The sequence below is a fragment of the Castor canadensis genome, chromosome 6, assembly GCF_047511655.1.
Source record: "Castor canadensis chromosome 6, mCasCan1.hap1v2, whole genome shotgun sequence".
Classification (NCBI taxonomy): domain Eukaryota; kingdom Metazoa; phylum Chordata; class Mammalia; order Rodentia; family Castoridae; genus Castor; species Castor canadensis.
Window position 1 is genome coordinate 80,239,700 of NC_133391.1, and position 27,679 is coordinate 80,267,378.

Here is a 27,679-nt window from a genome sequence, read left to right on the forward strand (position 1 = left end):
ATTCACTGTTAGAAATCTCGGTGTAACTGAGATTTTGTTTTAAAAAAAAAAAACAAAACTGTGTGGCATTTGGCTGCCAATACAATTTTAATAGAAGTCCCAGGCCTTTATCTACCTCCAATCTAAACAACAGAAATTGATGAGAAATGACATCTCAAAGGTATACTTCACAATAGCAACAAGTTTCAGATTTTAAGATTAACTTCATTTCCCACCTGAATTTAACTCTCTCATGTCTCCAGTTTCCTCTCCATAACCAAATACTTTCTGGTCCTTTATAAAGATTCTTTCAGAAATCAAATTGTAAGAGCTCTTCAATGTATCAAATAAGAACACACTTCTTTTACACATTTTCATTACAATCAAGACTGACAATTCCAACTTCTCTATTCATATAAACTATGAAAACTGATAGATATCCATGTAGTAAGATTCTACTGTAATTTTTATTTAACCAACCCAAAAGGAGAACACCTAAAAGAAACCAACTCTTGTTACTTTTTCCAGCTTTTACAAGAAGGAAAAATATATGCTTTCTGCTCTGCTAAGACAGTGGAAGATGATTAAAGACTCTGGCTCCCGTACAAAACATTGTGTGGAAGAATGGGTTCCCAAACACCTCCAAACAATTGCAAGAAACTAAGCACCAATGGTAATGCAGCAGTATAAGCTATACACTCCCTAATCTCCCAACAAAGAACTCACTAATAAAAGTTCAACCCCAGTAAGTGTTGGATTTTCTCTCATTGCTACTAAAGGGCTTCTACTATTTAATCTGCAGTTCCTTGCAGCCACAATGACATCTATATATAGGAAAGACAAGAGCTGGCTAATTGTCTTGCTTGGTTAAAATATGATGGTTAAAAGTCCAGTTTTGCTCTTCACATTCTAAACCCCAGATTTTTTGGGTTTTTTTTTCCTTTTCTCACTAGAATGGAAAACGTCTGTAAATGGTCATAAAAGTGTGAAATTAGTAAAAATACATTACAAATGCGAGGGGAAAATCACTCAAAGAGTATGACCTACAGAATAAGAAATATCTCTACATAAATAGGTTAACATTGCTTTCTACATCATTGATACCCTTTTAGTGAACAGTATCAACATAGAATAAAGAAGAATATGACATTACAAAAAAAAATAGTCAAAGAAAAGAGAACTAAAAAATGGATGGCTTAATGGAGATTGTTTTTTCTACTAAGAGAGGTCTAATGAATCTAATCAATTATGTCCTTACAGTAATTTCTATATTTTAGACTACTGCCATCTGAGGAGCTTGTCAAACTGTTCTTTCCTCTACTCCCACTTAAGTTTCTCTTCATTGATACTTGGCAGCCAACTCACTCAGCATTTCATCTATCTTTCCTTACTTGAGGGTTCTCAAGCATTTACACTTTTCACTTTAGCCTATGTAAAAGAGTGTGTGTGCAGGCACAAGCACGTGTTCAGCTGGGGAGAAACGGAAGCAAATAAGATTCAGATCAAGACAAAATAGCCCGAATTTACTATGTTCAAAGACAATTAATTCTTATTAAAGATTTTTTTTTAAACTTTGCCCTTGCCCATTTTAAGTCTTATACTGGCTGTTTCTACTCGATTAGAAACAGACCCACTCACTTGAATATATGTAAAGTCACATTGAGTACTTGCAACCAGCACTTGCATATCCATAAATAATTTGCAGATAGATATCCACTCAAATTTTACAGATTGCATAAAATATAAAATAAAAATTCTTAAAACCATTTACAAGTATAGAAATCCTGCAGCTATGTGGGCAATAAGAATTGTGAAAAGAAGGTTTATTTTACAATGCTATAGAAACACTCAATACACATTAAGTGAACTAGCTCTACGACAACTAGGTCGCTTCTTCTAGCTACCCAGGTCAAAGGAATTTTGATCCTAAGCAATTAAAATGGTTTGTGTGAAAAGAATTTTTTAAAAACTTAAAAACTCAGAGTGAGGCAATTATTGCCTTATATTCAACCGTGACATTTTTTGCAAAGGAATCTGTTATTTGGAATTCAATTTATATCAAACTCTCATTTGAAATGTGAAAATTCTTTCCTGCAAATACCAAGTTGAAAAGTCCTCTATTTTTTTAAAGGAGATATAAAATCAACAGCCTCACAAAAACTATTTAATCTGCTCCCATGATTACATGATGATAAACCTTTTATACAGCTTTCCAAGTGGCTCTGCTTCTGTGATTTAACCCTGAAGGAAACAAATGTATATGTGTGTATCACCTAAGGCAGGGAAGATTTTTTAAACAAACAACTTTCTTAACCATAAAACAAAAAATAAATATAAATAAATGGGTGAAAATTTTAAAAAGTTTGTTATGTTTTTTAAAAATATGTACCCTCAGCAGACAAATGAAAGCAAGTAAAAGTATGTAAAGCAGACAGCAAATTTTTAGTCAATAGCTATAATACACAAAAAGCTCTAGTAAATAAAAAGATATACATGCCATTACAAAAATGGAGAATGAATACAAACACTTCACAGAAGAGAAAATCCTATGGCATGCAAGTATATTAAGAGATTATTTGTGAATTGGGGATATAGCTCAGTGTTAGAATGCTTGTCTAACATGTACAAGGTCCTGAGTTCAATCCCCAGCACCAGGTAAGGGGGTAAGGCAGGGGAAAAGAAGGGAGATTTGGACTCAACAGTGGCCAAAAGAAACAGAATTTAAAGTAACAATGAGCAACTGCTTCCAACCCATCAAACCAGAAAAATTAACGTAACATTTATTGTTAAAAGAGAGGATATGAAGAATAAGTTATTTTCTTACATTGATGGTAGAACTGCCACTAGTTTAGCCTTTTGTGAAAATGTCAATACTTTCCAAATAAAAATATATACGTACCATTCAACCCAGCAATTCCATAGAATTAAAATCCAGACTCTTTCACATAGAGATAAAAGCACCACACACAAAAGAGTATCTTTCAAGGATTTTCGCTACTGTACTATTCATGGTATTTAAAAAGAATTTAAAAAGCAACTGCTTATTGCCAAGAAAGGGAAATGACCAAATAGTTTATGGTATATGTAATCTACACGATGAACTATTACTCAGCAATGAAAATAAATTAGAGGTCAGTTAGAACACTTGAAAGTTTTTCCACAGAGTATTTTTAAATAATAACACAAGGGTTTGTAAACAATGATCTCACTTTGACCAAGGAAATACCTATGCAAAAAAAAAAAAAAAAAAAAAAGTCTTTATTTTGGTTGAGAGTGAGAGAAGCAGGGATCTATCATATAAGCAGAGAAACACACTGAGATATTTATGCCAGATTGCTAGCAGTGGTATTTGAGGAAAGAAGGATATGTAAGCAGAGGAAGAAAGAGAGGAGAAAGGGAGTAAGTAATAAAAGGACCCAGCATGTATACAAATACAGAAATACCATTTATGGAAAACTTGTGTGTAATAAAATTTCAGTATATATAGTTTTACTTGTTAAAGTGAAGCCTAATTTCTTATTATTATGTTACAGAGGAAATGTAGGCTACATGGGAATAAACTATAGTTGAACTATGTCATGACATTCACTGGGTTTTGGAAAGGAAGATAAGTGACAACTAAGTACCCAAAAAGACAGGAAAAAAGCATCAAGTGAAAAGTATGAGGGGAGTGGAAAAGATGATGTATAATGGAAAAAGAGGCCAGAAATCACTGTTCTGGAGCACTGCCTAAGGAAGAAGTGAAAGACAGGGGAGGGAGGATAAAGGAGAATGATGGAGCAGTGAATTAACATATGATATATTTGATATATTGTAAGAACATTTGTAAATGCCACAATGTACCCCCAGCACAACAATTAAAAAAAAAAAAGTGAAAGAAAGTACCTCTCCGCTGAACTATGAAACAGAAAACATCTATGTGGAAGGAAGGAGTAAGCCTATAGTTTAAATATTCCACATCCTTCACTCAACACTTGAACTGTTAATGGCAAGCTCTGTAGAGGCCTCCAGAATCCTGATCCAGAACTATGGCAATACTAACTGGGAGCACTCTGCTAACCAAGCATACATATACTGAATGTTTCCCCTGCTTAGGTATTGAAACCACCCATTCCTGCCCCCCCCACACACGATACTGAGTCCATCTTCCTCCAAACGCAAAGCAGTAGCAGCTGTCATAATCATCTGACAACTTCAAAAGGGTTCTAGTGTCCCAGTAGGGTAAGAGGGGAAGCTCAGTAAAACAGGAGACCAAGGAAAAAAATGAAGAAGGCAGACTGGGTATATAGCTCAGAAGTAGAGCTCTCATCCTGGATTCAATCCCCAGTGAAAGAAATAGAGAGGGGAGAGGGAAAAGCAAAAAGGAAAAAGGAAGTAGGTGGGGAAAGGAGGGGAAGAAGGGAGGGAGGGAAGGAGGGAAGAAAGAATGACATGGAATCTTAAGTGTTGTTTTGACTTGGATTTCCTCTACAGCTGAGAATGTTGAACATTTCTTCACATATTTATTATCCATTTGAATTTCTTCTGCGAATTGTCTGTTCAATTCATTTGCCCATTTATTAATTGGATTATTTGTTCTTTTGTTGCTTAGTTTTTTGAGCCCTTTGTATATTCTGGATATTAATCCTTTATATCAAATAGCTGGTGGAGATTTTTCCCGTTCTGTGGGTTTTCTCTTGATTCTGGAACTGTTTCTTTCGATATGCAGAAACTTTTTGATTTGATGCAATCCCATTTGTCAATTCTTGCTTGTTTCCTGGGCAACTGGTGTCCTAGTCAGAAAATAATTGCCTAGGCCTGTATCTACCAGAGTTTCCCCATTTTTTCCTGTGGTAGTGTGAAAGTTTCAGGTCTTACATTAAGGTCTTTGATCCATTTGGAGTTGATTTTTGTTCAAGGTGAGAAATAGGGGTCTAGTTTCAATCCTTTGTATGTAGATAACCAGTTTTCTCCACATCATTTGTTGAAGAGCCTGTCTTTTCTCCAGTATATGTTTTTGGCTCCTTTGTCAAAGATCAGATGGCTAAAGCTATGTGGGCTCATTTCTGAGTCTTCTATTCCATTGGTCTTCAAGTTTATTTTTGTGCCATTACCATGCTATTTTTGTTACTATTGCTCTGTAGTATAATTTGAAGTTGGGGATTGTGATACCTCCAGTGATGCTCTTTTTCCTCATTACTATTTTGCTATTCAGAGTCTTTTACTCTTCCACATGAATTTTAGGGTGGATTTTTCTACTTCTGCAAAGAATTACTTTGGAAATTTGAGGGGTATGCACTGAATCTGTAGGCTGCTTTCAGTATATAGCCATTTTCACAATATTGATACTGCCAATCCATGAGCATGGGGGCGGCGGGGGGTCTTTCCATCTTTTGGAATCTTTTTCAATGTCTTTCTTCAAGGTTTTGTAGTTTTCATGGTAGAGATCTTTTACTTCCTTGGTTAAGTTTATATCTAGGTGTTCTTTTTTTTTGAGGTTATTATAATGGGATTGATTTGTCGGGTATAAAGATATAAAGGTATAACATTTTATCAAGTATAAAGAAATAATGCAAGGCCAGATGTGGAGGCATATGCCTATAATCCCAGCCATGAAGGAGCCATAGGTAAGAGGATCTCAGTCCAAGGTTGTACTGGGCAAAAAATGTGAAACCCTATCTAAAAAATAACTAAAGCAAAAAAAGAGTGGGAGCATGGCCCAGTGGTAGAGTGCCTGTCTGCCAAGCAGGAGGGAGGGAAAGGGAAAGAATCTCAGCTCAACAGCAGAAACTTTTTTCATAACAGGAAACCTATGCAAGCCAGAAAATAAAATGCTCTCATATTATTCTTAGTTCTTGATGTCACTTCTGAAGCAATTAGCCATCAATCCAATGAGCAAATCCACAATTAAAATCTGAAGGCAACTATTCATATCTCATTAGTGGAAAGTGATGATACCATCAGCCCACATGCCTCACTTCAAAGTCAGCCCACCTTAACTGTAAAGATTTTTCCTAAAAAAGAGCCTTCTCTTCAACCTTTTTCAAACTCTAGAGACCATAATAACATGAAAGGGAAAGAGACTTTCTAGACCTCACAGTATCTATCCCACTATCTTATCCAAACTTATTTTTGGCTAATCACTCAATCAGTTATAAGGTATAAAAATTCTCTGAATCAATGGGTTAGAATGGGTGGGTGGGTGGGGGGTGCCGGCACATGCAGGTGTGTGGCTCAATTGATACACTGCTTACCTAGCAAGCATGAAACTCTGAGTTCCAAGTCCCATTATCACAAAACAAAAGAAAAATCAGAAAAACCATTATTCGTAATAGCCTTCCCCTCTAGCAGATTTTTTAAATAAAGAAATATAAACACAAGTTATATAAAATGAACAAGAAACATATATAGTATTCAATAAAAAATATTTCGAATGCAATCACTAAATCAGAAAGGATTGGGAATGAATAATGAAGAAATGCCTATTCAAAATTCAATTCAGAAAATAAACATTGATGATCAGAGCCTCGCTTCCCATGCCAGATAACTCAGAATTAACTGCAAAGAATGCCAGACTCAAGCAAAACGTACATTTTAAGAGACCATAAATGAGAGTCTGGGAATAAGGCCACCAACTTTAGTCAAGATAGTTAAGACAGAGCAATAAAATAACCTCTGCAACACAGACAACAGGGACATACTTGCTAAAAAATTAATAGTCTTTAGCCATTAGTATCAAACTTCACATGAATGAGAAAATTCTCCAACTATATTTGACCATCACTGAAAGAGAAGAGTTGGAAAACGGAAAGAGATAATAAACTCTTTCACTCACTACAATGATAAATGCAATTACTTTACCAAAAAAAAAAAAAAAATCTCTGGAAAACAGGACAGCTTTAAAAAAAAAAAAAAAGGGACCTGAACTTTGAACCATTCAATTATAAAGTAAATTATTAATTATACTACTGGTATTAGTAGCAGTCATATAAGTCAACAGAAACTTGGGAAAGTTTAGGTAATTTTTCATGCTCCAATGATTAGAACAATGTCTCTCCACAGAAAATCCCACCAACAACAAATGTTTATTAGTAAATATGTAGTTCAAATATCTCTAGAGGAAAAAGCAAGACTCAAATTAGGGAGATTTTATTATCCCAGAACCAAGATCACTGAATCTCACCTAGGCAAAGAGAATTTTAAAGAAACAGAGGAGCCACCTGATTTATCTAGAGAAACACAGGTTACGGTAAGCATTCCTGACAACTTCACAACTAAACAACAGATAACAGTATCATCTTTGTCATGTTCAGCTTTTACCGTCAATTCCTCAGTCCCAAATAAAGAAATACAAACTTCATTAGTATCTAGCTCCAAGTAGCAACAGAACTTGAAACTGTCCAAACGTTTCCTTTCTGTGACTCAACTGAAAATTTACTTGGTGCAGGGAAGATGCACTCTATCTCCCAAGGCATCAAATTAGACATGTCCCTCAGCAAAATAAGTTTCATAAGACCTGCCCACACAGATCTGCAGGTGACTGTCTCTATCAAAACATAACTTTCTTACTTTCTGCCACAGTGCCTGAAATAACACTATCACACTATTTAAAAAAACAAAATCCCCAAATTAAGCAACAATGAAAAGTGGGGAAAGGGCATACTTTTTAAACTGACACTTTGAATAAGAAATTGTAACAGTTTTAAAAAGAAATGTCAGCTTCAGAGAAGGCTTAGGAATATTTTTTTAAATTTCTTCTCTCATATGAATTTGTTTTGGGTGCCTGTTAGTTTGGTCTGGTTGCAAACATCTCTGAATAAAAGTATCTATGTTAACTTGCTGGAGCGAGTTAACATAAACTAGAAAGTAATGGTTATGGTTAATTTGACCTCTTATTAGCAATTGTACTTTTTTATCTTATGTACACAGAGTGTAGTGAGTATCGTTTTTTGCATATAAAGTTGTTACTAGCATTTATGGTGGAACTGAACACACTTCTATGATAAAGACTTAGGATTACTGAATGTTGTAGGGAGGCTGCTATCTTCATCAAAGAAAAGCCCAGCTCTTCGGGTTTACCAAATTGACACATTTGCAGCTTAATCTGCTAGGCAGCACCAAACCTCACCTGACCAGTATCTAGGTGATTTGGTATGTGCATCAGAAAGATCAGTAAAGACTGATGACACAAACTGAAAGTCCATGCTGTTGAACTACAAGTACTAACCATGGAAGCAAAAAGAGTAAAATTCTATTGTAAATAACGTAATTAACGTAGCTTAAACCACTTCACTTGTAAAGCCACTTCACTTACAACCTATACTGTATCTTTTGCAATTGCTTCAAGTTCAAGTGGGTTTAAAGTAAAGCTTTAAAATGCTACTATATATTTATGAGCACCAGTATTTCAACCAAAATTCCCTCTAGGTCCACTGAACTCCAATGAACATGAACGAACGAACACACACACACACACACACACACACACAATACAGATTACACAATTAATATAAAACTTGACTTCCCATAGTTCTCAGAGTTGTTCAGTCAAATTCTAGATGACTATATACAGAATTTCAAATAATTCAGTATTTTAAAACGTGATCATTTAAGGGCCAAAAATGTGCCTATTGAACAGATCCACCAATTTTTCAGAGACAAAATTAAAATGAAAATAGTCTGTTCTGATTTCTGAGTATATGAGCTATTTTTGATTCTACGATCTTTAACTCAACATTTTTATAATTTAAATAAAATAGCCACAGAAAATTACATGCCATTAGTCTGCTCAATACAAAGGCAGAAGATTAAAGAGGCAAACTCTGCATACAATACAGGCTTTTAACACAGCACATGTAATCCTAATGGCAGTAGCAGACAAGAGCCAATGTTAAAAATGGGGAGAAGCATTCTCTACTTCATGTGATAAGCAAATTGCCCAAACTCACATAGAAAATATAATTTAAAATACTTATGACATCATAAGCATACTTATACATGGAAAGGCATGTGAATATTTTTAAACAACTTTAAAAAGGCACATATATATATATGATACATACATACTAAGACATATCACATATAAATTCACCTATGAAAAGATTACAAGTCAGTGTTTTTAGCACATATATACAACTATTCTACAGTCAATGTTGGAGCATTTTTAATCACCTTTAAAAGAGATCCTATACCTTTATAGCTATCATTTCTCTATCCCTAAATGTGAATATGTAAATATGTAAGTACTTAAATTTTAAATGTACATGACATGATGATCGTACTTGGTTACGAAAGAAAAGGCTCTAACTTTATTGTTCTTTAAAGTAATTCTTAGCAGATGCAGCAGACAGTCTAAATTTGTTCCTTATACCTCCAGTATTACAAATTTATCCACTCTCTTCCAAAAGACTCTTCAGCTACGTCTTCTTTGTGAAAAAGAACCAAGGCAATTAAAACTTTTAAATCTGTCTATCATACATACAAATGCACCACTTCTTAGTATTTACCAACAATTAAACAAAAATACATGAAGGCAAAGTCCATAAACATTTAAAAATGTCTCCTATCTAATACTATCTACATGACAACAAATGTCCACTCTTATTCTATGGCATGTGTCTTTGTTGGGTTTAGAAAAGTAACAGAAGGCTCCAAGTCCAATTATGCTGATCTTAACAGGAGAGCCTTAGAGAATGTTAAGATACTCTCTTCCTCCACCCACCTTAAATATACACCCCCTGAAACTGTTGATTCACTGGATTCTCAGCTGCCAAAAAAAGTAGACTAGCTTAGTGTTGACATTTCCTTTTGGCAATCATTAGTCCTTAATGTGTCACTTTCTTGAGGCTAAACGGAATAGTTTTCTTCATTTCTACTTTTGCAGCTCATTTTCCTAGGTCTCAGGAAAATTATCAAAGGCTGAATCCACCCTAAAAAAAAGCTGCCAACCTAAGACTTTATAACCTATTAATATGATGGTAATCAAAACATGTCTCTCTTCAAGCCCCTTCACACTAGAATCTGGGCCCGTGATGGCTTCTTAATGCAGTGGCTTTCTACACAGGGGCAAATTAAAAAGGGGAAAATCCCCCACAGATTTTCTAAAGTCTCTAACAATATCAGTGAGCTACCCACTTGAAGAGAGAAAGAGAACTGCTAGCCAGTTTTGCTTGAAAAATGGTTCTTCGTTCATACTAAGCCAAAAGGTTTGCACTTTCTAATTCTTGACTCTAAATCTACTATTGTTTCTCCCTACTTGCACTTTCCAATACCAATGAATACCAACACTTTCTTTCTGTCTTTGTGCAACCTACTTAATATAAATAGTTCTATACTTGCTGCAATGATTTGTAGTAACAATTGTGTGTTTTTATCATTCTCTTCTAACTCCAATTTCTTCATTCTTACTTTTGCACCTCAAAATGAGCACCAAAAAGGGGGAAAGAGAGCAAGAAAAAAAAAAAAGAAAGAAAAAGACAATAGTAGATAGGATGCTTATAATCAAACAAGGATTCTCTAGCTATGAGCCATTTTTTAAAATCACCAATAGCCAAAGTGAGGAGTCTAATATCATGTTGACAAAAAGTGTTTAATCCATATAAAATCATCTGTGACTTTTCAGTCAATACAAAACTTGCACAAAGTGGGTGATCCCCCATCAACAAAAAACCTTTATCACTGCCATTTATTCAACTTCATTCAAAGTCTAGTGAACCATAACACAAATACAACTACTACATTATGTAACAGTAAAATCAGTTAGAAACACACCTTTAAAATATGACTTGATCAAAGTTTATTACTCCTGAAACGCTTGAAGAATTGGACTATGGAACACTGGGATGTTTAAGGAATGATCATGTTGACATTCTTAAAAACAAAACAAAACAGTGCTTACTAAGAATTTAGTCAAGCCAAGTGTGTGGGTGATACATGGTTATACTCCCAGCAATAAGGAGGCAGAAGCATGAGGATCAATATTTTGAGCAAGCCTGGGCTATACAGCAAGACCCTATCTTTTTTTTTTTTTTTTTTTGAGGTACGCCTGCAAATAGCTTTTTATTTATTTATTTATTATTCATATGTGCATACAAGGCTTGGGTCATTTCTCCGCCCTGCCCCCACCCCCTCCCTTACCACCCACTCTACCCCCTCTCCCCCGCAACCCCCTCAATACCCAGCAGACTATTTTGCCCTTATCTCTAATTTTGTGGAAGAGAGAGTATAAGCAATAATAGGAAGGAACAAGTGTTCCTGGTTGAGATAAGGATAGCTATACAGGGAGTTGACTCACATTAATTTCCTGTGCATGTGTGTTACCTTCTAGGTTAATTCTTTTTGATCTCACCTTTTCTCTAGTTCCTGGTCCCCTTTTCCTATTGGCCTCATTTGCTTTTAAGGTATCTGCTTTAGTTTCTCTGCGTTAAGGGCAACAAATGCTAGCTAGTTTTTTAGGTGTCTTACCTATCCTCACCCCTCCCTTGTGTGCTCTCGCTTTTATCATGTGCTCATAGTCCAATCCCCTTGTTGTGTTTGCCCTTGATCTAATGTCCACATATGAAGGAGAACATACGATTTTTGGTCTTTTGGGCCAGGCTAACCTCACTCAGAATGAAGTTCTCCAATTCCATCCATTTACCAGCGAATGATAACATTTCATTCTTCTTCATGGCTGCATAAAATTCCATTCTGTATAGATACCACATTTTCTTAATCCATTTGTCAGTGGTGGGGCATCTTGGCTGTTTCCATAACTTGGTTATTGTGAATAGTGCCACAATAAACCATGGGTGTGCAGGTGCCTCTGGAGTAACCTGTGTCACAGTCTTTTGGGTATATCCCCAAGAGTGGTATTGCTGGATCAAATGGTAGATCAATGTTTAGCTTTTTAAGTAGCCTCCAAATTTTTTTCCAGAGTGGTTGTACTAGTTTACATTCCCACCAACAGTGTATGAGGGTTCCTTTTTCCCCCGCATCCTCGCCAACACCTGTTGGTGGTGGTGTTGCTGATGATGGCTATTCTAACAGGGGTGAGGTAGAATCTTAGTGTGGTTTTAATTTGCATTTCCTTTATTGCTAGAGATGGTGAGCATTTTTTCATGTGTTTTTTGGCCATTTGAATTTCTTCTTTTGAGAAAGTTCTGTTTAGTTCACTTGCCCATTTCTTTATTGGTTCATTAGTTTTGGGAGAATTTAGTTTTTTAAGTTCCCTATATATTCTGGTTATCAGTCCTTTGTCTGATGTGTAGCTGGCAAATATTTTCTCCCACTCTGTGGGTGTTCTCTTCAGTTTAGAGATCATTTCTTTTGATGAACAGAAGCTTTTTAGTTTTATGAAGTCCCATTTATCTATGCTATCTCTTAGTTGCTGTGCTGCTGGGGTTTCGTTGAGAAAGTTCTTACCTGTACCTGCTAAATCCAGAGTATTTCCTACTCTTTCCTGTATCAACTTTAGAGTTTGGGGTCTGATATTAAGATCCATGATCCATTTTGAGTTAACATTGGTATAGGGTGATATACATGGATCTAGTTTCAGTTTTTTGCAGACTGCTAACCAGTTTTCCCAGCAGTTTTTGTTGAAGAGGCTGCTATTTCTCCATCGTATATTTTTAGCTCCTTTGTCAAAGACAAGTTGGTTATAGTTGTGTGGCTTCATATCTGGGTCCTCTATTCTGTTCCACTGGTCTTCAGGTCTGTTTCTGTGCCAGTCCCATGCTGTTTTTATTGTTATTGCTTTGTAATATAGTTTGAAGTCAGGTATCGTGATACCTCCTGCATTGTTCTTTTGACTGAGTATTGCCTTGGCTATTCATGGCCTCTTGTGTTTCCATATAAATTTAACTGTAGATTTTTCAATCTCTTTAATGAATGTCATTGGAATTTTGATGGGAATTGCATTAAACATGTAGATTACTTTTGGAAGTATAGACATTTTTACTATGTTGATTCTACCAATCCATGAGCATGGGAGATCTCTCCACTTTCTATAGTCTTCCTCAATCTCTTTCTTCAGAAGTGTATAGTTTTCCTTGTAGAGGTCGTTCACATCTTTTGTTAGGTTTGCCCCTAGGTATTTGATTTTTTTTTTTGAGGCTATTGTAAATGGAATTGTTTTCATATATTCTATCTCAGTTTGTTCATTATTAGTGTATAGAAATGCTAATGATTTTTCTATGTTGATTTTATATCCTGCTACCTTGGCATAGCTGTTGATGGTATGTAGGAGCTTCTGAGTAGAGTGTTTTGGGTCTTCAAGGTATAGGATCATGTCGTCTGCAAATAGGGATATTTTGACAGTTTCTTTACCTATTTGTATTCCTTTTATTCCTTCTTCTTGCCTAATTGCTCTGGCTAGGAATTCCAGTACTATGTTGAATAGGCATGGAGATAGTGGGCATCCTTGTCTGGTTCCTGATTTTAGAGGGAATGGTTTCAGTTTTTCTCTGTTAAATATAATGCTGGGTGTAGATTTGTCATACATAGCTTTTATAATGTTGAGGAACTTTCCTTCTATTACTAGTTTTTTTAGAGCTTTTATCATGACATGGTGTTGGATCTTATCAAAGGCTTTTTCTGCATCTATTGAGATGATCAAGTGGTTTTTGTCTTTGCTTCTGTTAATGTGGTTTATTACATTTATTGATTTTCGTATGTTGAACCACCCCTGCATCCCTGGGATGAAGCCTATTTGGTCGTGGTGAATAATCTTTTTGATGTGTTGTTGAATTCGGTTTGCCATTATTTTGTTGAGGATTTTTGCAGCAAGACCCTGTCTTTTAAAAAACAAAATTAAACATTTATTATCATATTATTGTTGTACTGGGGATACAATGTGACATTTACAAAAGTTCAAGAAAAAAAATTTTAATATGGTCAAGAAGGTTCTGCTTTTATTTATTGACTACAGTGTATGTATTCTTTTTTTGGAAAACTAATCCAAATTTAGTGACACAGTTTACTTCAAGATCACATATCCAGAAGAGCCCAAGTACAACTGGGCAACTGGCCTCAAGAGTAAGCCATACAAAAAGCCCACGGCACTTCTCTTAGCTGGGTATACCCTTCCCCAACCTCAAATACCTGGTCTTTTCACTGCCTCTCTATTCATGGTGCTGCTCACTCACAAATCCTGTGAGTGACCTATACTCTGCATAATGGCATTATGCTCCCCCCACTCCGTGCCTACTGCTAAAAGTTGCATCGTTTTCCTATTATTTACCCACACAAATTCCCAAGACAATTCAATTGAGAGATCTTAGGTACTAGCTAGCCTATGAACCAAGGACTAGGAAGCTAGCAGGGATAAAACAAGGTCTGCCAGGAGTTGCAAATAGACAAATGCCTTCCAAAGAATAAAAAAAGGGCAATAACTGTATCTTTAAACATCTAACATGGTGACTAACACCTAGCTCAATTAGCTATAATAATGATAAGAGATATTTTTTCTTAACTTTTTATTATGGGATATTCAAAACACATCCAAGAGGACTGAGAATGTTTAATTGCTTTCTTGTTTCATTTATCATCTTATTCCGTTAGTTTTATTTCTTGCAATATTTTAAAACAAATCTAATAAATCATGTGTCTTTATAAGGAATTATACATGTACCATCCCCCCTAAACACAAGGTCCATGGTCCATATCTGGATGTTCGATGCTTACAAATCTTGAAGGTGAAAGAAAAATTTCAATCAAAACCCTAATTCCAAAACACAGTTATTGTCATTTTATAATCATAACCCTAAAATTAATGTGATTCTTGATTCAGAGTGGTTTTAAGAAAATGGTTAATTTTGCACAGGACAGAAAGAACAGGTCAAAAAGAACAGTGTGCTTTCAGTCTCTACAGTTTGCCAACATAAAAGCTATAGACAACAAGTAAGTTAACCAATGGAATCAATTTAAAAACAACTGTGATTAAAATTTTTAATTTTAAAAATTGGGTTTTTCTGGATAGTACAAAATTTCAATTGCTTTGAAAAAGAAAAACCCAACAAATGTCTTTCTAAGGCTTTGAGTCCATTTCCTCTATATAATGGTCTAAGAAAAATCAACTTTGAAAAGGAGGGAGGAGATTCTTTATCCCAACAGAAATCACTAAATCTAAATAAGGGTATATATGGATGACTGCCTTTTGAAAACAAGATTTCCATATATAGAAGCATTACCTATCTTTATTTTTAGCAACATAAACAATTACATATATTCTGCTTCCCAGGAACAAGTGTATTTAATATGAGTTTTGTTTTGAGACAGTGTCTCACAATGCAACCTAGGCTGGTCTTGACTTCACAATCCTCCTGCCTCTGCCTTCCAAGTGCTGGGATTATTTATAGATGTGTACCATCACATCTAACTAAGTATGACTTTTAACAATTACATTTGAGTATTGTCAGTAAAATATTTAAGATTTTCCATATAAAATATTTCTTGTCATTTTATACCAGGAAATGCTAAGAAATGTTCATACAGACATAAGAATAAGCCAAAACATAAATCTTTTCATTTCTATAACTTTAGTATTTGAATCCATAAAACCAACAATTCTTGTTCAAAGCAGAGAAGTAATTCAAGTCTTATATGTTCAGAGTTAAATTTAAAAGATAATTAGCCATGATAAAAAGATGTCACACTGCATTCTACTTCATAGGTACCAAATATGTATAATTAGAATAAAACCAGAGAAAGAGACCAATCATTTCAACATATCTGAAAATAACACTTATAAAAACTTACTGACCTGATGTTATGTAAGCATAAACCAACTCAAAAGAAGTATCTTCCTTTAAGTTTTTAAACCGTGCAATTATGAAAAGATCCTAATGCCATTTTTACAGAATGACCACATAAAAATGGTCTCAACAACAGTCTTTGGTTCTATATATCCAAAATTATACTTTAAAATACATAAGCTACTTAGGGACTGGCAAGTAGCACTTAATTAGCAGCCTCCAGATATAAACAAAGACAACTCAAAATAAAGAATAAGAACATACACTCAGAAGAGGAAAATATTACATCCCACAGATTCTTATTCTTCTAATTTTAATTCTGACTAAGAAATATGTCAACCCAAGAGGCAACTTTCAACAGAGCAGGCCTAAAGTCAAAGAGGAAGAAATTTCCTGGCAGACAGGGATCTATCAATTACTGTCCTTGGCAAAGACATTTTGGAAACTCAGGATAGAACCTGAATTACCTGCCACTAAAAGCATCTAAACAGCATCTCTAAATTGAACTATATCTAATGGGCAAGGACAAAAAAAAAACCCAAAAAACAGCATTATGGTTAATTTGAAGGCAAAAACAATACAAATTAAGATTAATACAAATTGAATTTGATTAATCTTACACTGCCATAGTCACAATGAGTTTCAATTTCTGCCTTAAGTCCTCTAAAAACTAACACTTTTAAAATTAATGGCCAAAAAAAATTATGGTAGAAAGCTGTCACTGATAAGTGTTTAGTTTTACCTATTTGTCATATGTGGACATTCCAGATAAAAGTCTCCTCAAACCATAACTTTGCTCCATTTAAACAATCATGGTTTAAATGAATCATTAGCAACACATGACAAGTTTGCAGAGAAAGTAAAGGTGACTTTGAGTCAGAAAAGAACTATATTATATTTTCTTAAAATAATACCAATTTGTACATGTACAGCACTACTTCATAGTTTTAGGAGTACATCAAACATGACATCATGCATACACATACACATGGCTCAAACCGGCCTTTATTGTTAGCTGTTCTATGGACTCAGCTTAACATGACTATAGTCCTCTTAAGTTGTAACCATCATGATTACCCCAGAATAACCCTAGCTAGTTTTTCTCAAATTGTGTCCCAGCAAACTATAAATAAAACTATTTGCTCATGCAAAGGTCTCTTAAATGACCACCTTATTAACTGTGTTCTGTCTCTATACTTTATCTAAACATGGTACAAACATTTACAAAGTTTAAAATGTCAGTTTATGTAAAATGATGAGCTAAAGCTATCTTTTATCCAAAAGTGTTACATTTAACTGACCAGCTAAAGTTCTTTAATCCAAAAGTGTTGCATCTAAACCTTTGACATATAAAATGGCTAATGAGACTTTTGGCAGGTGTGCTGTTCATAATTCAGAAACATTCAGAAAAACCTTACCATTTGGGCAATCGTGGCCTATATTAGTTTTAGTCAAATAAGTATTACCATATATACATATATGAAATGTATTTGTACATTAGAAAATAAGGCTATCTGAGATCACAGGCATTGGCCCCCTAACTTGTAAGAGATCTAAAGTTAACGATGCTAGACTTTTGCAAGCTGTGTCTATGTGTTCCCAATTGTAATAGGGAGCATTCAGTGCTGCTGTTTTTAATACTGTCAGTCATAATTTTTTCCTAAAAAATGCAGTCTGCAATGGAAATAACTAAATGTTCTGACAATTCCCAAACTACTTTTCAGTATTTTAACAATGGATATTCTGAGTCTTTTCATTCTCAGTCTGGGTCCTTCTTTGGGAGTATTTGCAATTAAACCCCAAATATGACTCTACCCAGTACCTATTTTTCAATTGAGTCTGCCTTCTAGATATTTGCTTTTCTGGCTTTTTTCTAAACCTTTAACTGTTGTCTGTTGACATTCTGCAACACTTATAAGTTGTCAGGATACATTCTATAGTCCAGACAAAACTAAAAATGGATGCCAGGTAAGCCCCCTGCTAAACCTTTTTGCTTATAATTTGGCTAAATGGGTCTTAATTGGCACTGATTCCCACCTGACCTACCCAAAGCTTCCCCTCCAATGCTGAGAACATCCAGGAAAAGCTTTCCTGCACCAAGGGATTCTCATTAACCAGAATGGTTAATTGACAAAATCTTAAGAGGAGACTCTTCAGACAGTTTGGAGACAAGAGGGGAAAGCTGTCAAAATCCAGATGGACTCACCTGTGCAAGACCTCACAAAAGTTACCAAAGCCGAGAGGTTTTAAAGAAGTGATCTTATATACAGGGCTACTGGACAAGTCCTTGCAAGCACCTCTGACAGAAGGCAGCTACCCCTGTAGCTACACAATGAGCCAATTTTAGTACCTGTGACACTCATGTAACACCAGGAGTCTAGGATGGGAAGATACTCTAAAAATCTTTTTTGCTCTAATCACTTCAAGCACCTATATGAGAAATGGATCAATCTTATTTAGTCTAAAGTACCTAACTTCAGAAATTTAATACTGAAATGTAAATTTCAGTGTTTAATTTTGGTTCTGGGATATTTTATCTTGGCAAAAAACTCTGCCACCAAGAAAGATGACATGAAATCCTATTTGTTGACTTGGAAAGATGTACAATGACACAATTATTAGGAGCTCAGATATATCTTGAGTTCAAATCACATCTGTATGTATAAGTATCTTTAAGCAAGTAATTTCTCAATAGGACTGTTATAGCAATAAAACAGGTAATAATGTTTGTCTCTTTGCACAATGCTGGCACATGGTAAACAGTGTAATGGTATGGATAATCTTTACCTACAATGTTTTTAAAATGAAGTTATATTGTCTGAATTGCTATATACAAAAATGAGTAAGAATACAGACTATAATGAACACAGATCTTTTATAATCAGAAAAAATAAGCAATTCCAATTTTGAAGATAAGAAAATGTAGCCACAAAATAATGCAGTAACAACTTCTTCGCAGAGTTCTTCAAAGGTTGGGAAGCTCTGGCTATGCTGAAGTGATTCCAGGAAAGCATTTGCAGAAGGGATTAGCATCTGTGATCTTTGAAACATTAACTGCATACTATTCATACATTCCATATCAAACCATTACCAAATCGAATTTTCTATCTGATATATAAACATAATGCAACTACTTAAATATATGTCCAGTCCAATTCTCCCAAAATATCCAGTTACTGCATTCTTTTTTTGAGACCCTACACCCACTAAAAACAAAGATAAGTTATAACCTTAAAAAACATCATCCCCTACCATCCTTATCCTAAAAGGTGCTACTTTCTTCTGCCTAAAACTCCAATTTCAAGAATAAAGAAATACAAATTAAGCTTCTTGGAGTTCAAAACAAAGATAAGGACTAATTGTAAAGGAAGTACACCCTCGCCCAAAGAAAATCCTTATAGTTCTTTGTTTAAACAGGACAAGATCAAGACCTTTCTGAAGCACCAATTATATTTACTAAATTCCCCTCAAAGAAATTAAACTTTACAATGCTACAGAGAAATACCTGGGATAGTATGCATGCCGCATACGAGAGGAGAGGGTAAGAGTGAGGCAAGACAGAGATGAGGAAAAAGGGAAATTATATTTTAGGTAATATTTAAAAGGCCAGACTCTGACCTTGGAACAAGGAGAGCCAGAGCAGCTGGCCACCTCCCATCCTTTAGATGCTTAGTTACAGAAACTAGGAGACAAGAGGAGCTACCTGCTTAGGCTTTCCTCTTTGAGATGTTAACAAGGTACAAAGATTCGTGGATGGGTGGAGAAATCATCATGTCTAGGAAAGAAAGTTCTAAAGCATCCTATTGTCTCTTATTTAGGGTGTGATATGGAGGATGACTCCTTCCTGTCAGCCATTTGATCCACTGGATCCATTAACTTTGACCATGTGTATTCCCCCAGCTCTCCACTATAAAACTAAAAGTTGGGGACCAGCATTTTGAGTCTTTGCTCTTATTTCCTGTGTGGGCAAAAGGAAGTTTCTCTTTTTCTCCCCCTCCTTTGTCTATACTTTATCCTGTTATACTAAAATAAATCCTTGCTAAAACTTTCACTGTGTGACACTCCTTGTTGTGAGACACCTTGAAATGCTTTTCAATGTTTGTGGATGTCAAAGACCTGTGATTCTGTGTGGAAACTGGGAACCTGTGGAAGCCCCCGCATCCATCCTCCGTTGACAAGAGAAGGCTTGCTTCTTCTTTTTTAACCTGAACCTAAGACACATGACACATTCTATTAAGTTGTTCCTTTGAAGCAAAAAATGTTACAAAGGAAAGGTAATGAATATATACTACTATTCTCCAAGAACATTAGCTGGTTTGGCGAAAACAAGGTTTTGGAACTGGGTCTAAATCGCAAATTCACTATTTGGTGGTTGTGTGACTTTAGATAGCTTCATCTCTACCTCTGCTTTCTCTTTTTTAAAATGAGAACACCATCTCCTACTTCACTGGGCTGTTTTCAAAATTAAATGAGATAGTCTGGGCCAGTGGCTCACATCTGTAATCCTAGCTGCTCAGGCAGAATCAGGAGGATCATGATTCAAACCAGCCCAGGGAAATAGTTCACAAGACCCTGTCTCAAAAATACTCAACACAAATAAAAGGGCTGGCGAAGTGGCTCAAGTGACAGAGCACCTGCATGCAAACAAGCATGAGGCCCTGAATCCAATACCTAGTACTGACCCCCTCCCACTACGCCCCCCCACCAAAAAAAGAAAGCTGTTTTTCTTGCCCTAGAACCTTCAGTAACTTTAGGCTGACAGATCGGAAGCAAATTAAACATAACCACAATAAACACATTTTGTTTCAAGGAAACCGAGCATTTGTAGAACAAGAATCCACTAAAAGGTCACAATACCTCTATAATGTTAAGTTGGGGTCAAATGCAGTACTTTTACATCAATATCTGTCTCTTATAGCCAAGACTACCTGTCTACCCTCCAACTTTGCAAAGCAAAATATAAACAGGAACATTAAGGCTGAGGCATCCTGATCCTTGGACCCTTAAGAGGGAATATGGCATTCATCTGATGAATTAAATTTGACTCTACTCTGATCTAATTGCTTATTTCATAGTATTTGGTTTAATTTTTTTCTAAAAATGTCATATGCACACCGAAAGATCTTCAGGAAGTATAGGTATACACCCCCTGAAAATGAAAAGGCCCAAAAGGGCAAGATCTAGAGCTAGTGGAGTGGCTCAGATGGAAGAACACCTGCCTAGCAAGTGTGAGGCCCTGAGTTCAAACCCCAGTACTGCCAAAAGGGCAAGATCTTTGGGGCTTTTTTTTTTCAGACTAATGTATCCCTAGCACCATGAATATCTAAAATTGTTCATTTTATTCATTCTCCCAAGTCATCATGAGTTCATTAAGCAAGCTTTTACTAAGTACTTCTTCTAGCATTATAATAGACAATAACAGAATGTTTTTAAATAATTCAGTCTTCCAAAAGCTTAAAACCTACTTCCAGAAATTACATGGATAAAAGAAACACAATTAAGCAACAATTCAAGGAAATATTCAATTAGGTGCAAAACTTCAAATACCAAAGAAATAATGTTGGGTGACACAGTTTGAAACTGCCTTCAGCAAAGGGATGGGAGAAGGGCCCTTGAAGAAAGAACAATTTAGACATAAAAGATGGGAAGGAAATTACAACCTGGATACAACAGATTATTTTTAAAGTACTCCAGGGCTCTAATGGGAATTCAAAGTTACGAATTACTGCCTTAAAGGAAAAACCAGTGGAACTCAGTAACTGACAACATAAGGAGGAAGAAGGAAGTCTCAAGACAGTATGACAATATGTGTATCTACAAAACCGATTGCATTATCTGGGTGTGGTGGCTCAAGCCTGTAACCCCAGCTACTCAGGAGGCAGCAATGAGGAAGACCACTATTCAAAGCTGGCCCAGCAAGGGCAAAATGTTAGCAAGACCCTATCTCAACTAAAAAGCTGGGTGTGGTGGTACATGTCTGTATCTCAGAAGCTACAGATAGAAGGATCGTGTTGAGGCCAGTCTGGGCAAAAACTCAAGACCCTACCTGAAAAATAACCAAAGCAAAAAGGGCTGGGCTGCGGTTCAAGTGGGACAGTGTCTGCCTAGCAAGCTGGGGGCCATAAGTTCAAACTCCAGTACTGCCAAAAAACAAGCAAAAAGATTAAATTAATGAGAGAATCTAGAGAATCTAGCGAATTAAAAAGGTAAAAACAAGTAAGCCTTTCTAGACTTTACCACTTGGTCTACACAGTTATGTGTAAGGAACACGTTTTAAATAATGTAGGTTGTTTCTATTACTATGATTACTTGGCTACTATTTTTCTTTGGTTTTTTAAATAGCAAAAGTGATAGTAAAGTTTGTTAGGAAAGGTACACACTTTTAATAGACTGAAAGTACATCATCTCTAGAGTAAGAATGAGAACAACCTGCACTAGGATTTTTCAACAGAAATAATCAAAAGTTAAAGTGAACTTTTTTTTTTTTTAACCAAGGTAGATTTTAACCAAAAGAATATAAAACAAATCTTCCAGGATTTCCCAGCCTAATCTCATTCTCCTTATAATTACCATGCAATTTTAATTGTACCTATCATGCCACTGCCATTCAACTCCTTGTAGAGACTCTGTTCCAGAAATGATCAGAGCCTCACTCTTCTTCTTACAATGCACCCAGAACACTGTTTTTCATGTTACACACACTCAGTAAAAACTCAGCGACAGGGCTGGGGATATAGCTTAGTGGTTTAGTGTTTGCCTTGCATGCATGAGGCCCTGAGTTCAATCCCCAGTACCACAAAAAAAAAAAAAAAAAAAAAACTCAGTGACAGGCAAAGATGGCCAGTTGTGACTGTCACTAGAAATTCTAAAGTATTTCTAAACTTTTCATAAATAGCAAAAATCTATCTCCTGTTGCTTCTGATTCTTCAGCCCTTTTACCATTCTGAGCTTCCTTCAAATATGCTCCACTGCCTTTCCCCTTTATCCACCCTTCATTGCCACTTGACAAGACTGAGCCTGTTCGCTTTAAAAGAGTCAATAAAAGGAAACCAATGACTTTTGAGGGCAAGCAAAAAAAAGGGGGGCGGGGGGAGAAGGGAGAAGACTTTTACCTTTAGGAGAAATTTCTGAAGCAAGAAATTTCCTTTAAGACCCCTGCCACAATACTTAAATTTAAGCCTAACATCAAGCATTGTTCTAGTTTCCACTTATAAATGCTGTATTATGGTCTCCCTGTCTCAGAATAAATGAGTATTTCCACACATTTTCCTATACCAAAACCATGAATAGAAAGTACTACTATTTGTATGACAGTCAAAGGAGAAAACAGAAGGCTACCAGGGGTGAATGGCCAGAGAATCTGAACAACCCAGGACTCAATGGATATCTTGCAGATTGGTTAGAAAGATTTACCACACCCTCTCTCCCACCAAAGGCTGTTTTCAAAGTGGTTTCATAATTACAACCACATTTGACACTTCCTGCAAATGACTGATCCACATATGTATCATGAGTCTTTGTTCCCATTTAGACTCCAACATTGTAAACCATTCTTCAACCTATCCATTTTTCCACATTTTCTAATTTATAATTATAGATATGGATTTTCTTAATGTGTACCACATTCCCACTGTGACTTATCAACTACCTTCCATTTAACTAAATCTCTAATCTCATTTTTCTGAGGTAGAGTGCCTACAGTTGAAACATGGTAGTAACTTAAAACAATTCAATGTACATCACTAATTTCACAATATGGTAGAAACAAGATAAACACAGAAGGCATTTATCTTCACCTAGGAATTCCATTATGACTCACCAGTACCCTTTCGCTTATGCCAGCATATAAGTGAACAAACAAGACACTAACAAATGTACAAATAAGAACCATGATCTTTTCCTGAAAAATGTTATACAAAACAAAACTACTAGAGATGACAACTAATTCTCATTGTCCTTTTCTCTTTTAAACTTTACTGGGGCTTGAACTCAGGGCCTTCACCTTGAGCCACTCCACCAGCCCTATTTTTGTGAAGGGTTTTTCAAGACAGGATCTCATGGAACTATTTGCCTGGGCTGGCTTCAAACCACAATATTCCTGATCTCTGCCTCCTAGACAGCTAGGATTATAGGCGTGAGCCACAGGCACCAGGCTTCCTTTAAACTTTTAATTTTTATTTATTTTGTTTTTCCTTATAACAGCAAAATAATGCGTATACAGTCTGGAGTGACCCTAAGTTAACATTAAATAACTGGAATGGAAGATATGTAAAAGAAAGGAAAAGAAATGCATATGCCAATAGAGGAAAATCAATTACAGTATTTTCTACGGGAAAAAAAAGAAAAGAGAGGGAGGGGGTGGGGGGGTAAGGGAAGGGGGAGGGGAAGTGGGGAGAAATGACCCAAACATTTTATGCACATATGAATAAAATAAAAATTAAAAATAAATAAATAAAAAGAAAAGACATTTCAAATTTCATAAACCCTGGTTTTTAAACACAAACCTTAAAAAGTCAAAAACATTACTGAGTTTGTGTCATACAGTTCTACCTGGCAATGTTGTATCACTTTTACAACATTCTGTATGGTTCAGAAAAAAAACTTCATAAACTATGAATATCAAAGAGATAGATTTTCAGCATTCCCTTTTGTTCAAATTTAGATGGCTACCTAGTTATGACAATGCAATATTAGTATAAAAGACAATTATCTTTAGGAGATACATACTGAAATATGTACAAGTGAAAAGCATCACAATGTCTGCAACTTACTTCCAAATGTTTCGGAGGAAAAAAAGGTATTATATGTGTGTACACACATATACGCATGTATGTATACATGTTTATGTATGTGCACATGTATATATATTTATGCAAACACATGCATCTTCTATGTGTTAAATGTCAATCTAGACTCATTGCATGACTTTTATAAGTATGAAATTTTTCCAAATGAAAAAGTAAGGAAGAAAATGGCCACTTAAAAAACTTACCCATTCCTTAAAAAATCTGACCCACCTAAAAAAGCCAAGGGTCAAGGACACTTGATATTAACAGTTAAAACATCTCAGATCCAATACAGAAAACTCATCAGACATAAATATCTCAGAACAAAGAAAATTTCTGACACTCACGTTGCCCATGTACTCTGAGAGTAGGTCCTGCAGGGCCTGGCGGACAGCATTGCACTCAGCCACAATTCGCTCACGCCGGTCATCGCGCGTGCAGGATGAATCAGCCATCAGGGCAGCCCCACTAATGATGCTTTCCAGGCGTTCCTCTAGCGAAGGCCTAAAGCGCTCCTCACTGAAGCTCAAGGGGTCCACAATGATTTGTTTCTGCAGAGAAAATGTTATTGATGTTAATGCTCCTTTCAAGAAGGTAAGGAAAGTGTCGATTTGAAATATCAAGATTTAATTAGCTGAGTGCTGGTGGCTCACACCTGTAAAGGAGGCAGAAATCAAGAAGATCAAGGTTAAAGTTCAGCCCAGGCAACTAGTTTGTGAGACTCTATTTCAAAAAACTCCATCACACCTTGAGTGGTTCAAGGTGTTGGCCCTGAGTTCAAACCCCAGTCTGCAAAAAAAAAAAAAAAAAAAAAAAAAGACTTAATTACAACAGCTAAAAGAAAGCTATTCTTCTTGGCAGATAAAGGGCCATCTCATCTGCCTATTGCAGATGACTGCTCAAAGAAGGCACTACTCAAACAGCGTCTGGGTAAGGTATACCACAAATGCAAACACAAATGTATCATGTTCGTACTATTTATTCTAACATTTAAGGGTTAGCCTGTACAGTAATAATAATTCAAATTATCAAATGAGACTTCTAAGAAAAATAAAGTTACCCCTTTCTTATATGCAGAGTATAGAACTGGTATGTAACAGAATTTTAAGCACACAAAAAAATCTTAAATATATAAAAATATTGACCTCTGTTTCCAAAGTTTCATAAAGAAATACATTTATAATGAATTTCCATCTATTTTCCTCATTTTATATTATCTAATAGAGATTTATAAACAATTCAGACTCAAACTTATTCTGTTATGTCTAAATCAGAAACTTTCTTTCCTGGAAGACCACTAGTATTCTGTAAAATAACAACTCTTCCCTAAAAAGTTGCTTTGTGAGTTATTGCTGCCTCAATATGAATAAATCCTTCCTCTGTCTATTCTTCTATACCCTGACTACACTTAAAGCCAGCTTTGCCATTGATGAGTGAAGTATGACCAAAAGTAAGCTAAAGGTTCAAGGTCAACCACTGAAAAACTCCCATTGATTACAATTTCCCCTCATAGTGATAAATGTCTGTGAAAGTATCTGAGGTTTGCTTTAAAGTATCTGAGGTTTGTTTGATTTTGGTAACACGGATTTGAACTCAGGAACAAGTACTTGCTAGACAGATGCTCTACTAGCTGAGCCACACCACAAACCCTTTTTTCCTTTAGTTATTTTTCAGATAGGGTCTCAAGTTTTTGACTGAGGCAGACCTTAGACTATAATACTCCTATGTCGCCCATGTATCTGGAGCACACAAGGGTGCACTACCACTGCCCAACTTATTTGCTGAGATGGGTGTCTTGCCTCAAACCATGATCCTCCCAATCTCTGCCTCCAAAGTAGCTTCGATTACAGGCATGCCCCACCACACCCAGCCTGTGATTTTTCTTTATAGGAATTATTTCCTTATTAATCTCAACATAAATGGCAACCAAATTTGTTCTATTAAAGGCTTGGCTTTTTTCAATGACTAAGCATTTCTTACCTTCCTTTTAAGGGACCTCCAGTTTTCAAACTGAACATGCAATACCTTAAATTTATTATTAATGTACATTTTGACTGACAATTTTTCTTTCCAGATTAGGTTATTACAAGATTTTTCTGATTAAAACTGAGTACAGACTGGGGATGTATCTCAATAGTAGAGTGCTCACCTAGTATGTGTAAGGCCCTGGGTTCAATCCCCAGCACAATAAATTAATAAATAAACAAACAAACAAAATTTAAAATACAAAATATTTTTCTAGTCAACAGAAAGGAAGAAATGTATGGTCATAGACGTTTAATTGAATCACAGAACTATAAAGGGGTTGGTATCATTTAGTACAACCCTTTTACTTTACAAATGAAGAAACTGTGACCCCCTAAGAAGTAAGGCAACTTAGGGCAAAATCTCATCCTTATTACCTCAAAAGAGACAAGTACCTAACATTGCCAAATTGGGGGGGGAGGGGACGGGAGGACCAACAGTCCTAGTAAGCTGTAAGATGTAAACTAAGAGTTTATTATAAAAGTCATTTTGTGTTTAGGTAAAAATACAGCACTAATGCCATGGTCTTTAGACTTAATGCTGCCTTTATGTGTTATAAGAAATCCTAAATCAGCCATGCCTATCAGCAAGGATCAGTTTTCCAAGCCCAAGTAAAGAAGTGATATACCTCTCACCCAAAAAACATAAAGGCAAAGAAAACTGTTAAAATACAAACTGTACTCCATTATACTCCAAAAGCATTCCTATTATGAAAGGATGCTGGCCACCTAGAACACAAGTGTTCCTTACTTTAATGTAAAAGAGAAAAAAAGGTTTGCTCAATAGTTTTTTTTTTTTTTTTCTGCTTTTTGTTTCAGGGATGGGGGAAGCAAGGTTGGTTGTTTTTGCAGTGCTGGGGGTTGAACCCAGGGCCTTGCATATCCTAGGCAAGCAATATACGAATGAGCTATATCCCTAGTCCAACATTTGCTTTAAAACAAACAAAAAGTTGGGTGTAGCAGTATGTGCCTGTAATCTTAGCACTGGGAGACTGAGGCAGGAGGATCATGAGTTCTAGGCCAACCTGGGTTATGAAGACAGATCCTGACTCTAAAGGGGGGAGGGGGGGGTGGAATCTTAAGCTGCTCCCATCTACTGGAAGCCAGGAGACACTGTGGATAGGAAATAAACAAAACCCACCAAAAAATTAACAATACAGTTGTGCACACACAATACATA

The 27,679-nt window shown here is 35.9% G+C and overlaps 1 protein-coding gene across 1 annotated transcript in view; it reads right to left on the minus strand.

Annotated features, from left to right (window-relative positions):
* Ctnna1 (catenin alpha 1) overlaps positions 1-27,679 on the minus strand; it is a 146,790-nt gene that overhangs the window by 63,004 nt on the left and 56,107 nt on the right. Inside the window, exon 7 of the mRNA XM_020156099.2 lies at positions 24,823-25,026. Within this exon, the coding sequence (XP_020011688.1) occupies positions 24,823-25,026 (204 nt within the window). The remainder of the gene's footprint in view (positions 1-24,822; positions 25,027-27,679) is intronic.